This window comes from Marmota monax, unplaced genomic scaffold (assembly GCF_021218885.2).
Source record: "Marmota monax isolate L192 unplaced genomic scaffold, Marmota_monax_Labrador192_F-V1.1 WCK01_AAM20220418_F8-fsc00050, whole genome shotgun sequence".
NCBI classification, from domain to species: Eukaryota; Metazoa; Chordata; class Mammalia; order Rodentia; family Sciuridae; genus Marmota; species Marmota monax.
In genome coordinates this window covers 7,720,211-7,736,862 of record NW_026694552.1, presented here as the reverse complement: position 1 = coordinate 7,736,862, position 16,652 = coordinate 7,720,211, and the positions used below count along the sequence as shown (strand labels likewise).

Below are 16,652 nucleotides of genomic sequence, written 5' to 3'. Positions count from 1 at the left end.
CATGGTATCCCTTTCTTCTGATACTTGCATTTTTAACAGTTGGACCCTCTCCATACTAGGATATTTTGGGGAAAGTGAAAAATGAAATCAATCACAAACCCCCCACTTTACCCCTTCCACCCTGCAAACCATACATCTATCACCTCTTTGTAAGGGTAGACCTGACAAAACTATTACATGGACTAGTAGGGAATGGAGTGGAGGTGTAAATGTCTAGAATGTATGAAATAGCTGTGTGACCTTGAACAAACCACTTAACCTCACTTGGCCAGAATTTTCTCATTTGCACTGTGAAGGAATTTGATTAGATGATGTTTAAGAGCCTTTCAAGCTCTGATATTTTAATGAGTCTGTGAAATCCTGGATTAAAAAGATAGCAGGTGTTACTCTTAGTGTTTAATGTTGTTATCACTATGAAAACTATTATTGTCCAATCTTCCTAGTATTAGAAAATTGATAAGAATAAGGGATGCTTATGGATTGTTGAAATGCACTTGATAAAGACATTAGTTCAAAGGAAGTTTTTCTTCTAGTTTCTGTGACTGTGATATATCCCTGCTAAGAAGAGAGATTTAATATCTTTAATTTAGCTGCTGCCAAAGAATAAAGTATTTAATTAACATCCTTGGATACTTAGCAAAAATAAATGGCATCCATTCAAAAAGCTTCCCCCTCTAGAGAGATTTGAGGAGTAACAGACTCTGTCTGCCCAATGCCAAAACATCCCATGGCAAGGTGGAAAATGGAGTCACACTCAGCTGCCTATATTACTTGTCAATCCCCTAAATGATACTTCTCGTTGGTGTTTCCCACTGAATGGACTGGTTCTTTGGGCTTTGAGTGAGCACAGCCTGCAATTCTTGGGAATGGAAGGAAAAAAAGAAAAAAGAAATAAACTACAGGGGTGGGGGGTTTGTTTGGAGCTTGGGGGCTGAAGGGCAAAGAAGACTGGAGAGGAAAATGATTGGAGAGGGACATGATTAGAGAGAAAAATGATTGGAGAGGAAAATGAGTTAGAGACAATTGGTACTTCAAGTGGTCACAGAAAACTCAGAGATGGGAGAGAGGCACATCATTTCCCAGAGTCACTTGGTCCTTGGTTCTTCAGCTAACAAAGCACAAAAGATGCCCCCTCTTTGCTGCCTTCCTCTCTCTCTCTCTGCCCACCACGGCTGCAATCAGAAGAGCTGAGCGACTGATGAGTTTCTGTAATAGACGGTGATTACTTGCAGGAGAGTGACTCTCTGTTCCTTCCTTTTCTGTGTGTTTTGATTGTTTAAGTTTTTTTTCAGAAAGAAAGACGTGCAAAGAACCCAGCCACCCCAAAACAAAGGGTTCTTTGAACTCCTCTTTTTCCCTCTGCTACTCCAAAGCAGATTGCATTGCTTTTCTATAAAGCTCTTCCATGCTTTGTAATACTAATGATGATAATGATAATAATGAGCCCTTATACTTTCATAGTGCTTCACGCTTTTCAGAGCACTTTCACATACATTATCTCATTTGATTTTCAAAACAACTCTATAAAGCGTGTAATGCAAGGACTATTATCCTGCCAGATAGGAGACACTGAGGCATGAAGAGGTTAAATTATTTATCCAAGGTGACCTGCACCTGGCTAGTTAATGACAGAATCTGCACTGCCTCCACCCCACCCCCAGGTCTCTGGATTGGGAGTCCAATTCACTTTCTATGAGAGTGTATTCTGTAGTGTGATTATTTTTACAGGTGTGCCCGCTTTGAGACAATTCACTATGCATATGAAACAGAAAAGTTAGAGAGTGATGTTTTACTTTGCCAAAAGATTCATGTGCTCTACCCAAGAATTCACTACAGGGCTCTTTTAATTTTCTCCACAGGACAGCAGCTCCCACCGTGATAAGGAACATATTTGTTGGCAGACAATTAGAAACACATTAATTGTTTGTTTACAAACCAGTGAAGTCACTGAGAAAAACCAAAACCCGACTAGGTTGCCAGTACTTAAAGCTACAGTGACATCACAGACTTTTTAGAGCAACTTGACCAAACGTTCTGATTCAGTGGTTGTTTTCCCCACTCTGGCTCTTGGCTTTAATAAATTGCACCGAGTGACCATTATGGGGTTATGGAAAAAATGAAGCCAAAATGAGGCTGTCAGAGTCCCCAGCACAAAACAGAACAAAACAACCACACCAAGTAATCCAGTGTTCCCTCCAGGTCCTGGTCAGACCTACCTGACTGTGTGGATAGACATCATAAACTCTATGTGTCTGGTAATTGATTCGTAGAAAATAATTACATTCACTGCAAATTAATGGGCATGTTTGGAGAGAATCATGTTTAAATTGTGTCTATGTAATGCTCAGACAAGAGACCAATTCAGTAAGAGGGGGGAAAAAAAAAACTCCAGTCAGCCTACTTGTTTGGAATCATGTAGACAAAGCAAACAAATGATTGAATTTTTCTACTTTTCAACCTGTTGCTTTGGCAACGCATTGATGCAACTTTGCAAGACAAGTGGTCTTATGGGCAGAATTCTGGGCCCACAGCCAGGGACCAAGGATTCAAGTTCCAGCTTTGCCTAAGGCTAGGGATCTCACACAATTTGCTTAATTTTGTTTTGTTTCCTTAATGTGTTTTTGTGTATAAAATGGAGATTAATGATTCTTGGCCCTGATATTATTAAGATAAATACAATGAGAAAGTGTGTCAAGGTTTTTAAAAAGTATTCAGTGGTGTTGTTTTGAATGCGCCCTTGATGTGGGTCACCATTTTATTAGTTTGAGATACAATCCCTAAGTAGTCCCCTCACCCTTCTCTTTTGATGCCTCTTCAAGAGCATTTTAATTTTTCTGTTTTGGTCTTTGTTACTCTGTGAGTTGTGAGGGCTGGGGTTATTGCCTCCCTTTGCTAGGGGTATTATGGTAAAGATCCATGTGTGGTTTTCTTTCCAGTTATCTTGTACAACATTTAACTGGCATCTTAGGGCAAATCAACCCTGGCATTGCAAAAACATCCATTCCCCTGTGACCCTCTGATTTCATGTTTGTTTTAGGCATCATATCAATAAAATTCAGTTGATTAAAGGACCCAGCAGAATACTACTGACTCTGGAGGATGTAACATTTATTAATCCCCACTTTGAGCACTTGACATATGCCTAGTATGGCTTGTGATGTTCTTTAAGAATAAAATACACACTGGATTTAGAAGACTTCTTATACAAATGTGAAATATCTCATTAAATTAAAATGATTAGATATCAAAATAATATTTTAAATATATTGGGTTAAAGTACATTGTTAAAATTAAGTTCACCTGCTTCTTTTTATATTTTTTAATGTGATTGATAAAATACACAAACTTACAAATGTGGCATGGAATACTATGCAGCCACAAAAAGAATTAAATTCTATCATGTGCAGCAAAATGAACAGAACTAGAGGACATTATGTTAAGTGAAATAAACCGGGCACAGCAAGGCAAATACTGCATGATCTCACTCATATGTGGAAGGTGAAAAAAGTTTATTTAATAGAAGTAGTGAGTAGAAGAGTGATCACTAGAAGCTAGGAAGGGTAGGGGGGAAGAGGAATAGATAGGAAGAATAAGTTCAAGCATTCTACAGCATAGTGGGGTGGCTATAATTTACAACAACTTCTTATTATATATTTTATAAAGAATCAAAAGAAAGGAGTTTGAAGTTTCCCAATATAAGGAAATGGTAGATGTTTAAGGATATGGAAATACTAAGTACCTTAGTTTTGTCATTTCACATTGTATACACACATCAAATGATCACACTGTGCTACATAGATGTATATAATCAATGTCCATTAAAATTACTATTGTCCCTCATATTACATTTCAATTGGACAGTGCTGAAAGAACAGTGTGGTGGAAATAAATGCACTGCACTTTGGTCAATAGATTAGCTTTGACTTCATATAGAAATTTTTTTGTATCTTTGGATTCAACATTTGAATTTTAGTTCCTCAAGAGCAGTGGTATTTTAAAATGATAGCCTATAGCACCTGACATGGTGCTTATAATGTAGCAGGCACTTGTAAAAGTTTGGTGAATGAATCAACTAGTAAAAAAAAAAGGACTGAATTTCACCAAGATTTCTAGTTGTGATTATGTTGTAATAGGTGATCTTTATTAAGGGTCTGCTACTATGTCCTAGCCCTGGGCTAGGCTTTATGAGAGATAACATGTAATCCTTGCCTTCAAGGGAATTATACTTAAGTTAGAGAGACAAATCATAGTACAGAAGAAAGTTAATAGGCCCCATATTGCAAAAAAGAAATCCAAAAAGGCAGAAGGACTCAGAGGGAGGCAAACCAGTGAAGGGAGGCTTTTCAGAAGCCCAAAACCAAGGCTAAGTAGTGAAGAAAGAAGGATAGAATTTGTCCAGGTAACAGATTACGAACTGGTTTTTACTTTTGTTTGACCCTCATGATTATTTTAAAAAAGCATCCAGAATTTTAAAATTACACATAAAAAATCTGTATCTCTGGGTTTTCTTTAAAACTTGGGTTGTAAATATCGGTGCTCTATTGAACAAGGGTGATGATAAATAACAATATTGAAGCATATAATCCAAAATAGGTATAAAAGTGGATTTTGAATGTTCTCATTAGAAAGAAATGATCAATGTTTGAGATACGTTAAGTATTCTGAGTTGATCATTAGACAATGTATAACTGTACCAAGACATCACACTGTACCCCATAAAGATATACAATTATTGTCTGTCAATAATTTTTTTTAAAGTTGAAAGATCTGTCAACCTTGTGTCTCATGACAACTGCCTGAAATGTGGTAGTAGTTGATAGTTTTAAAAAATCAGTCAATATTTTCTATACAAAATCTACTTTCACTGATTTTTTTTTAAATCTTCCTGGCTTCTATAGGCATCTTAGGAAGAGAAAACAAAAGCTTAGAGAAAAAATATGTGGGGAGGGGTTTTGCTGAAGATTGCTAGTGTGTCTCTTTATGACAGTCTATGTGGCTGCACTAGTCTTTATAAATTCTAGTATGGTGGTAGCAGGATGTAGGGAGAGGGTATGAACACATCAAATTGTCTCCATGTGCCATTTACTATTCCTACAGCACAGTACCATGTTTCAGAATTAATTTATCTCAGTTACCAAACTGGTCATTCACTTAAATGTGACACTGAAAGGTATATTTAATCAGTTGTGTGTGAGAATGGATTATACAATAGTATCCTGTGAAGTTGGAGTCAAACGAATTGTTTAGCTATTTGATTTAGTTCTCATTTACAACCCTAACTCTTGCTTGTTTAAATCATCAGATGCTTTTGTAAGGTTGATATTGTGTTCCTTAAAATGTATTGCTGAAAGCCAAAACTATCTCTGTGGCGGAAAGCTACACTTCACCCTTATGCCATAAAATCTCATTGATATTAGGCTCCCTTTCTAAACCCGCCAGAGGACACTAGGACTCAGAGTGGTGGATGGGTTTGTATGAAATTGTCTTATATGAAATTCCCTATCTCAACTGGTAGGAAGTGTAGATGCTGAAGTACAAGCTTGGAAACAATTGCAGTGTATAACTCAGTATACTAAGAAAAAACTTTCTGATTTCATGGCAAGATATTTTATCTAGAAATGGATGATCAGCAGTATAAGTCATTGTCCAAATGTAGCAAAATATAGTTAAGTTTTGGTCAAAAGAAATAAACCTATTTTTAAAATCCCTACTTCTTTGGGGTTATTCACAACAAAATGATAGTTCACGTCAGTTGCCTAGATATTTGACTGTAAGGTGTCAAAACAATAAACACAGCTCAAAAATTTTGGTCTGACTTAGCCTTTTTCCTTGTACAGCCCTTTCAATAGTTTAGTGAAATCTATAAAACCTCCATCTATATCTTCTCTTTTGCACTAACACATAAACTATATTTGGGTGACTAAAGTATACCTGTTCTTGCTAAATTACCATAAATAGCCAAGTAGTGTTACCTTCAGATTAACAGAGTGCGTGGGGTTTTAAAATCTTGCTTATGTTGATAGATTTTTTCTTTTTCACCTATGTATCAACTTTGACATAATGAGAATAAAAAAAAATCATCACCACTTTTCTCTATACAAGTGAGAAAAAAAATGAATAGCAAGGAGGATTGATAGCCTTACAGGGAATGTTTTTGTTTATTTGCTTGTTTTATTATTTTGGCACAGGTGGGAAAGGATGGCATTACCCTAGAAGAACATAGCTCTTGGCTTCCAGATCCCTTTTGGCATTTGGCTTGTATCAGGGATTCTGATGGGAAAAGATAGGGGAAGCATACATTTTCCTTAATTGCTGTGTAGTCACAAACTTGCAGCTGGCTGAGTCTAATCAGTCAAGAAGCCAAGCCAAGAATTCCATCCAAAAGGAATGTCTGAAAGTGTAAACTCTTGGAGAATATAAAATTAATTCAGTCTAGAAAAATTGGCAGGTTGGGAGAAATCAGGTTAGAAAAGGAAGTTTTTTAGGGGAAAGTGAAGTTGAAGTCCAAATGTATGTGGATTTTGGCAGATTTGATAGCACTTTCTCCTTTGCCCTTCATGAAGAGGTCTATGTCTCCATATACAAATCTAGGTGTTCCTGCTGAGATATGAAAATAAAGAAAGAAAGGGATGTAGATTCCTCCCTGGGCTTGCTCTGTTGGGGAGAGTTCAGGTTAATGCAAGGGTTATGTGAAGAGTCAAGTTTTACATCTTGTAGGGATTGAGTATAGTTTACCATTCATTGTCTTGGAACTTTGAATGTGATGATCTTGTACAGAAGGAGCTTAACTCGACTGAGTCAACTAGTGATCTTCAGTTGATCAAAGACCATTAATGGCAGAGTGTTAGAAAGTACTTAAGATTGATTATTATTGGCAAACAAGAGTGATATAGACCATGATGTAGAAAAACACAAGATCAGGAAATATAACACAAAGAATCCTGTTCCAGCCACTATAGCCCTTTCTAGATCTCTATTTTTTTTTTCATTTTCAAAATGAGGGTGTTGGAGTTGGAAGTGGGACTGGCATAAACAATAATAAATAGAACTGCTAATTCTGGATTGCTATAATTTTAAGAAAGATGCATTTGAAGATATGGAGAAAATATTGAGAAACCTGTTGGTTTATTATGCCTTCGAAATGTAAAATAAGTCTACTGCTTTAGTGAAGATATAGAAGTTCAATTTTAAAGGTTAACACAGATTGTAGATACCTTTTTATCTTGTCATTCAACTGTGAAGTTCCCAGCCCTCTTTTACCAGACTTAATTGTAAAAGTTAACAAGTCAAGGAGTGGAGAATCTGGCCTATTTACGACTCAAACCCATAAGTCACGAGTCTACTCTCTACCATTTTACTCCTTTCAGGGATTCCTTCTGTCATTAATCTTAAATACACAAAGAAGGATGCTGTTATGATTTGGATGTGAAGTATCCCCCAAAAGCTCAGGTATGACATAATGCAAGAAGGTTCAGAGGAGAAATGATTGGGTTGAGAGTTTTACCCAATCAGTGAATTAATCCCCTGATAAGGATTAACTGAGTGGTAACTGAAGTAGTAGGGTGTGACTGGAGGAGGTGCAAATTGGGGCTTGGCTTGCCGGTATGTATTTGTATCTGGGGGGTGGAGTTTCTCTCTCTCTTCTATCTGATCATCATGTGAGCCGCTTCCCTCTGCCACACTCTTCCTCCACAATGTTCAGCCTTACCTTGAGCCCCAAGGAATGGAGCCATCCTTCTGTGGACAAAGTCCTCTGAAACTGTGAGCCCTCAAATAAACTTTTCCTCCTCTACAATATTTCTGGTTGGGTCTTTTAGTCACAGTGGCAAAAAAGCTGAGAAACTGATATGATTCAGTATAATGTAAAACAAAGAGGCAGTCCTGAGGGTCATACGGGTGGGATACTGTTCTAGTTCTGGTATTTTTTATTTTTCAAATGTTAGATTTTTATAAAAAAACACTTTTATAACTTAATTATGGACTATATATAATAACTCACTTCAACTTTAATTTGGTTTCAGTTTCTTGTCTATAAAATTAGGGTCCTGGATTAAATTCTGACTGGTATTACTTATTGTCCCTCCTGTCTATGATTCAAATTCTCTCTGGGAGAAAGAAGTGCATGAAAACCATTTTTTGGGGGTAATATATGGAGTTTATGCAAGGTGCCAATGATGAACTAAAAAAAGTTTTGAATGTTAGGGAATATTAATCAATCCCATATCTACAGGTTTTAATTCATATGGCTTCTTTCTTATGAATAAAAAAGAAAAGAAAAACAAATAAGCAGAGTATCTATACCATAGCTCAGTGTTCTGTCTTAAAAATCATGAGAATTTTGTTCATAACCTTTCTTTCCTAATGTTTTCACAAAGAGGAAGTCGTGCCAGTGTAAGCTTCCAGATCATCTCAGAGGTTCAAAGTGGGAGGTCCCCAGGGCTCTCATTTTCTTTAGGGAGTCTAGTTCCAGGTACCTATGAAGACTCCAAAGTAGCAATTTATGAAGTAGGACACCCAACAGCTATCTCATCTGCTGCCTTCTGGAGTTTTAAAATGGGGTAGTGATTTAGTTGTTAGTCTTTGAGTAAGAATATTGAGGCTTTGGCAATTTGTTTCAAAATTTTTTTTTGCCTGTGTCCACTTACAGACTTGATTGGTTAACACTTTTTTACATATTTTTAGTGCAGATGGACACAATATCTTTATTAATTTATTTTTATGTGGTACTTAGGATTGAACCCAGGGCCTCAAATGTGTGAAGCAAGTGCTCTACCACTGAATTACAGCCCCAGCCCCATTGGTTAACATTTTTGACAATGATTTTCCTCAGCAACTAATCTCCTTACTTATAACTTCATTTACACTTTAACTCTTGCATTTAATGTACATGTGGAAAAAGTATTTGAGACCCTATTTCAATGTTTTGTCTAGACATCGGGGACAACAAGACAATATGCAATAGAATAAATCAAAGACTAATAATAGAATAATAATAGAAGAAATAACTTCCTATGCTAACTCTTCGGGATGAGTTGTCTAGAGACATGTTTGTGCAGAGCAGAGCCTATTCTACTACTTTTCTTCAAATTCTAGTTGATCTTCCTGCACTTCTTATCCTCTGATATTATTAAAACTTTGAAAATATTCATTTATTTCTTTTTCTTAGACTATGCTGCCTCTTTGAGTAATAGGTTACCTTCTGTTGGATAAAAGATAAATCCTTTTTTATTTCACTGAAGTTTCTCTCTTTCAAAATTTAAGAGGCTCTTCTCTCTCCCAAGTTCTAAGATACTAGAATTTGGCAATCATAACAAATCATTCATCAGTTGAAGAGATGAACTATTTCTTCTCAGCAGGAGAGAGTTAAGTAGGTGGTAAAGGGAAATGAGACTGTCCTGCTGTCCTTCCTAAGTGAGGCCTTTCCAGTGTGGTTTCCTTGTTTTGTTTGAAGATACTCCCAAGAGCAGCAAACACCCCCAACTTCAACAGTAATTGCAAAGAAAGTCCATAACAAGAAATGATGATTTTTCAGTTGTCATCTACATTGGATTCTTCAAGAGAATGTTCTCCATAATTCACAGGGCCTTGCTAGGGTTGGGATGTGTTACCTCTAAAATTTAAATGTTGAAATTTAATGGCTAAATGAGATGGTATTAATAGATGGGTTTTTCAAAAATTGATGAGGCCATGAGGGCTCCTCTTTTATGAATGATATTAAAGTTCTTGTAAAAGAGACTTTGTGTAGCATTTGGTTAGCTTTTCTTGCTACCTTCTGCCATGTGAGGACACCATGTTTCTCCACTTTAGAGGATGCAGTAATGAGATGCCGTCTTGGAAGTGAAGAAAAAGTCCTCACTAGATAATCAAACATGCCATAATTTTATTTTGGACATTCCAGCCTCCAGCAATGTGAGGAATAAATTTCTGTTCTTTATATATTATCCAGTCTCCCAAATGGACTAAGACAGGCCCACAACACCAAAATGACATGGCATATGCTTTTTCAATATACCTGAGAGCTTTGGCTTAAATTCATAGCAGGAAGCCTCTGGATCCTAACAGGGAGTTAATTTAATCAAAGAGGACATTTGCCTTAAATGTAAACTTGAATTATTGGAATTGGCAGCTCTACTCTATCAAAGACTATATATAATGTAAGCTTTTGAATGTCAAATGGAATGGGTTGGTGGCTTTATAAATGTATTGACACTTCTATGATTCTGAAGTCAATCTCAATAACTTTGGTTTTTAATCTGCAAAATGAGGGGTTAAACTGAGTTCTTAATTCTGACTACTCATTACAATGTCCTTGGGTAACTTAAAAAATATTTATGCCTCGGTTCCCACTCCTAGCAATTCTGATTCATTTGGTATGGAGAAGGGCCCAGGAATTGTTATGTTTTTAAAGTTCTTGATATGTGCAGCTAGGCTTGATAATTGCTGGATTAGAAGACCTCTAAGGCCTCTTCTGGCATGGATATGCTATGATTCTCTGGAAAATTTTATGTGTTCAATTGTGGTATGTTTTATTTGTTGGGGTTGGAAGGTTACAATGTAGAATTGAGAAGGGAAAAATAAACTTTTGTATATAACCAACATTTAAGAATCTGTCAGATATTTCCTTGTTTTGGAAGGAGGCAAAGAGCTGAGTTATTTCCTGGAATGACTGTTGGTCAGTCAGATCATGAGTGTGTGGGGGGTTATCTTTACAAAGGAGAGTTGGTGAAAATAACATCACATAGTGAAATCAAGATTAGGGTGAAGGCAGGGTGTGAAGGAAAACAGCTGAGACTAGAAAACTGCCTGCTAGGGCTAAAGAAGTCTCTAGGAGGGAGCATAGGTCAAATGAATCAACAGATCAAACAAAGAAGTCCAGTGTGTCTTCTGAAATTTTCCCTCATTAGGAGTGCTTCAAATAAGACAAATCATTTAGTTCTGCTTTAAAACATCAAATTTCCATAAGAATTTTTATTGGAAGTTCTGAAATTTCCAGATAATGTACCAGTTAATGTTAGGAGTAGCAGATGTGTAATAATAAAGGACAGGCTTCTCTAGGATGTACCATGACATGATACTATACTGACATAAATTCACAATTTCCTGGTATATACACATGCAGAACTTTCAGAATTACACAGTAGCCTTGACCTTTATTTCACAGATACTGTTTGAAACGTGGAAAGGAAAGCCAGATGATATGACTTCTGGGCAGAAGAAGTTGTGAATAACAGAGGTGGTGGGGACATGTTATGATCTGCTCTAATGGCCATAGACCGGAGAGTGTCAGGTGAGGGGAGAAGGAATATAATCCTGACACTCAGGAAGAGCCCACTGAATTTATCTTCTCTCTTCTTTTTCTTTTTTTTTTAATTTTTTATTGTTGGTTGTTCAAAACATTACAAATTTCTTGATATATCATATTTCACATTTTGATTCAAGTGGATTATGAACTCCCATTTTTACCCCGTATACAGATTGCAGAATCACATCAGTTACACATCCATTGATTTACATATTGCCATACTAGTGTCTGTTGTGTTCTGCTGCCTTTCCTATCTCTCTTCGTTTTCTGACTCTTTCTGCCTCTTTACTTTTCAGCTTCTCCCTACATTTTTCTGTTTCACCTTACTTTCTTCCCATTCATCTCTCTTACCCAGAGCCTTTTTCTGTCTCCTTATTTTCTGCTTTTTAGATCTGTCTCTACCCCTCTCCCTTCCACCAATCATTTTCTCTTTCTCCTCACAGAGTCTTAGATCATCAAAGCTCAAAAGGACCTAAGAAATCACTGAATAAGTCCAGCTCTATAGGTGGGGAAACTGAAGCTCAGGTTGATTAAGTGGCTGTGCTAAGGCCACCCTTGAGTTTGAAGCAGAGCCAGGTCTAGGACCTTGTTCTCTGTTTCTTAGTTAATACGCCATGGCCTTAGTGAAAAACTGATGGACTTTAAATTACTTCTAAAAACTTTAGTGAATAGAGTTTCATGTTTATTGCTCTTAATTAAAAAGTGAGTGATGAGTGAAGTATTTTATCATTCTCTCTTTTAAAAGAACAAAACAAAACAAATAGTGCATGTATGGTGAAGATAAAACCTGCCCATTTACTCCCTTTTCCTCATTATTCATGAAGTAGGATGCACACAGACTCAGTAAAAATTGGCTTATAAAGTTTGTGAGACTTATTGAAATCTTAAATACACACAATTCCTCCAAGCAAAAGGAAGCCCCATAAGGGGAAAGAGCAACAAAGTGAAAGATAGAAGACCTTGGTTCAGTTCTGAATATGTTATTGCCTAGTATTTTGAACTTAGACATATTAGTCTCTTAAGCCTTCAGTTTCTTTATCAACTATGAAGAAATTGGGTTAGGGATACCTAAGACCATTTCCAGCTCTCAAATTTAGTGATTTGGCAGGGAAATGCTATGCTTAGTTACTTGTGGTAGTTAACAATCTGGATAGAATTACAACTTATATCTGCAGTAGGGTTGATGCCAGGGGAAAGGTATCAGGTGCCAGCTATAAGGCAGAATCAGGGCTGCCAGTACTGCTGTTCAGGTTGTGCACTGCATAATGGGCACCACATCTAAGAGCATTCTATTTCCAGTGACAGTATACACTAACTTATATGAGAGTGCTGTAGGAGTAGTCACAGAGATTCTGGCTTCCTAGCTTAGTCCTGGAATGGGGTGAGGTGCAGAGCCTTCTGATATCCAAGTCTATACCAGTGCACCCAAGTATGAATATACACAGTAACTGATAAAAACATGTGTACTTAAATATACACTATTTTTGTACTTGCATAATTGTTTGTACTTGAGAGAAAATGCACATAAAGGTTCCATATTAGTTAATAGTGACAATAGGTTGAGTGACATAAATGTGAATGTACTGAGGTTTTTGGTCTACCAGTTATATCCCATACATTGACTGATTTTATAAAAATCCCAGTTAGAGGTTTATTTTTTCAGCTTAATGTTTAACCTTTGATCCCACTATAGCGTAAAGTCCTCTGAAGGGTAAAATTTTGAGTTTATGTCAGGCCCTCCTGACTCCTGTGAGTGAATTTTTGATCTCCGGTTGAAAGAGATGATGATGAGAAAAGCTTAGAGGTAAATGGGGAGGTGAAGTGAGTACAACAGAGAATGAGGTTCAAAAAAGGCTAGGATGGTAAATCACAAACTTTATTGTGTATCAGAATTACATGGAGGGCTTGAGAAAACACAGATTGCTAGACTCCCCCCCCCCAATTTCTGATTCCAAAAATGGTGGGTAGAACTTAATTATTGACCTTTCTTACCAGTTCCCAGGTGATGCTGATGGAGCTGATCCAAGGTCACATTTGGAGAATTGCTTGATCAAATGTTTTGACTATTCTGCTACAGGTAGGCACTGATCCTGGACTACCATTCTAAACTCTATGAGCAGTAAGTTTGGCTGGTGTAGTTTTCTCCAGCTGCTCAAGGTCTATTGGAGCCATTCCCTTAGTTAAAGGGCTTTGAGCTCCTTGGCTAAAAGATGCTTTCTAACACAAAGTGCAGGCGAGTACTCAGATGCCTGCAGCTCCCATTAGCCTTTGCCTCTGGCAGGTTTCCAGATGCACTGCTACAGCTGGATATATTCCTTAATAAGAGAGTGGTTACACTCTTTTATTCTCAAGATTTGATTGCACAGAGCTCACTGCTTTATTATCTCTACTTGATAACAAGTTGGTGCAGCCAGAAATGGAATCTCCAGGCTATAGGTAATAGATGTGAAAGCACTTGGAAGTTTAAAGAGCATTGTGCAAATGTAAGACATTATTATTATAGAGAAACGGAAATCTCTATTTGTATTGCTTTTTTAAAAAATTCGGGTTGGACAGAACTAAATAGGGTTTGATGACTGAAGCATCCTTGAGACTATGCATGGAAAGAAAATTATCTATCAAACACTGGTGTTACTGCCTTAGAAATAGCAGTTTGTACATTAAGAGTCAAGAATAAATGTACAATCACAAGAATGGGATCCTAATTAGAATAAGTTATACTCCATGTAGGTATAATATGCCAAAATACACTGTACTGTCATGTGTATCTAAAAAGAACAAACAGTAATAAATGCCAATACTTGGCTATGATCATTACACATCATGTACATCATCACACTATACTCCATAGATATGTAAAATTTAAAAAGCAAAATAATTTTGAATGAAAAAGCAAAAATATACTTTCAAAAGAGTCCACATTGCATATATTACTATGATAATACATTTGTGCCTTGGAATAAAAAAAATGTTTAGTCTACATTTAAACCAATCAGTTTGTGATTAAAGCATATGAGCCCCTTAAAATGGCCTGTCCCACAAGAGAAAAATAGATCAAGGTAAATGCAGGAATCATTTGCTGCATTATATCTCCTGCCCTATGTCTCCCACTACAGATGCCTCAAGGCAGTGGGAATTGCAACCACTGACCATCACTATTAATCGCAGAAAACCTGGTGCTACATCACTTAGCTGTGAGTAAGTGAAATAACCTAGCATTTTCCAGTTACGTGAGGTATTGCATAGAGTGGTATCATTCCTTTTCTGGGATCTGCATACCTGCATTTGTTCCCTTGTCTTGAGTTAGCTTGCATTTTTAACTTTTAATTTCTCTTCATAATCTCAATCTAGCTCAGAATACATAATTTCCATGGGGTGGAGGGTGAGAAAGGAGAAAAATGTGTTTGTATTAATAGTATTACTGTAAACCATTCTTGGGAAGGGACATTACTCTAAAGCTGCTGGCAATTATCATCACTACTCTCTACCTTTTTTCTTTCTAGGGTGACTAGATGCGAGGCTGAAAAGTTCCCTCTTGGAGATTTTGGAGACTTTAAGTCCATTAAATCAAATGCAAGTGATGTATTTGAAAAGATATGAGAAACCCTCATTTATATCCTACAATCAGTCCTTTCTCCAAAGTAACTTACACCAGCTGTTTAGGAACATTCTTTAAGAAATCCATGCAGGGAAACTAGGGGTATTACTGGCTTGGTGTGATCATGAGATGCAATGGCAAAATTATAGGCTCTGGAATCAAAGAAACATGAAAGAATCAAATTCCAGCTCTACTGTGTAAGAGCTATGTATTAACTTGGGCAAGTCACCTAAAGCCCCTGAGCCTTAATTTCCTTATTTGTAAAAAAAGCATATTAATGCTTACTTCCTACTTCCTAGGTTCAGATGAGTATGAAACTTCTTGCACATTTTCTGGCACATAGCTTCTTTGTAAAATAATATCTTTTATGAATATTATTAATTAAATATACCATAATTCAGAACTGGAAAAATTAACTGCTAATTTCGTCTTAGAAATAGCTATTTCCCTAATTCCACTTTTTACGTTCAAAGAGCCCTTGGTTAACTTACTTAAGAAAGCAACCTGTAGATAAGACAAGGATGATCCCTTCTAAATAATTTAAAATCTTGACTGCCCCTTAAATTTTGAGTCCATGAGGCACCTGCTATATCTAGAGCACTGTGCATGTGATAAAACAAAGGAAACAGAAGATAGGTGACTCATGGAGGACAGGGTGTACCCTAGGGATTAGGATGAGATCTTGTGATTTGGTATTTCACTTACATGTGATTTTGGTGCCTGGAGCTGAAGGGGAAATAATGAGACATATGCCCTGAAGAGAGACCAAAGTTAGCTAAAATATGCAATTTTATAGTGGTTTGATGACTCAGGATGTCCAACAGAAAGCTATATACAAAATATGGAACCAAAATGGGGCCAAATCTGAGAAAGCTGTAGGCAGTAGATTTCAAACCAGGTTTGAGCATAAGATCGGTTCAGTTTGGTCATCTTAACTCCCTCATATTTCAGTTGATATTGTTGTCCATATTTTAATTCATTTTTAAAAAAGATTTTCCAAATTTGGATTTTTATTTTAGATGTGTTAAATTGACTTAACTTTGTCCATTATATATTTTAATAGGCACTTGATATTGAATACAAGTTTGGAGATCATGAGTTGAGGCATGAATTTTAGAATGATCATGTTTCCTAGCAACTGAAAAAATACAAACAAAAACATTATATTTTTCACTCATGAGTTTGGCAAATCTTTTACAATTAATAATGTCCAGTGTGAATACAGGTATGGGATAAAGAGTGTGCATATGCATTTTGCAAGACTAAGAATTGGTAAAGCCTATTTGGAGGGAAAATTGATAATTTTAATCAAAATTAAAGGTGCATTTGTGGGCTGGGGCTGTCAATCCACTGATTGGCAGAGCACTTGCCTAGCACATTTGGGGCACTGGGTTTGATCCTTAGTATGCATAAAAATAAATAGATAGATAGATAAGGCATACTGTCCATCTACAACAACAATTTTTTTAAAAGTACATTTGTACATTTGTACTGTAACCCAACATTTGCACTTCTAGAACTCTATTCTCTAGTTATACTCTTGCTTGTATGCAAATATAGGTGTATACTTTAGTATACTAAATTTACTTCTTTTGGATAAATACCAAGGAGTGAGTTAGCTGGGTCATATGGCGGTTCCATTACTAGTCTTTTGAAGACCCTCCACACTACATTCCAGAGCAGTTGTACTAATTTGCATTCCCACCAACAATGTATGATTATACCTTTTCCACACATCCTCACTAGCATATA

At 36.6% G+C, this 16,652-nt stretch overlaps 1 protein-coding gene across 1 annotated transcript in view; it reads left to right on the top strand.

Moving 5' to 3' along the window:
• Positions 1-16,652, top strand: part of Gucy2f (guanylate cyclase 2F, retinal) — a 98,861-nt gene that overhangs the window by 29,395 nt on the left and 52,814 nt on the right. The window contains 3 exon segments of the mRNA XM_046420812.1: positions 3,038-3,127; positions 8,367-8,505; positions 14,822-14,904. Coding sequence (XP_046276768.1) covers positions 3,038-3,127; positions 8,367-8,505; positions 14,822-14,904 — 312 coding nt within the window.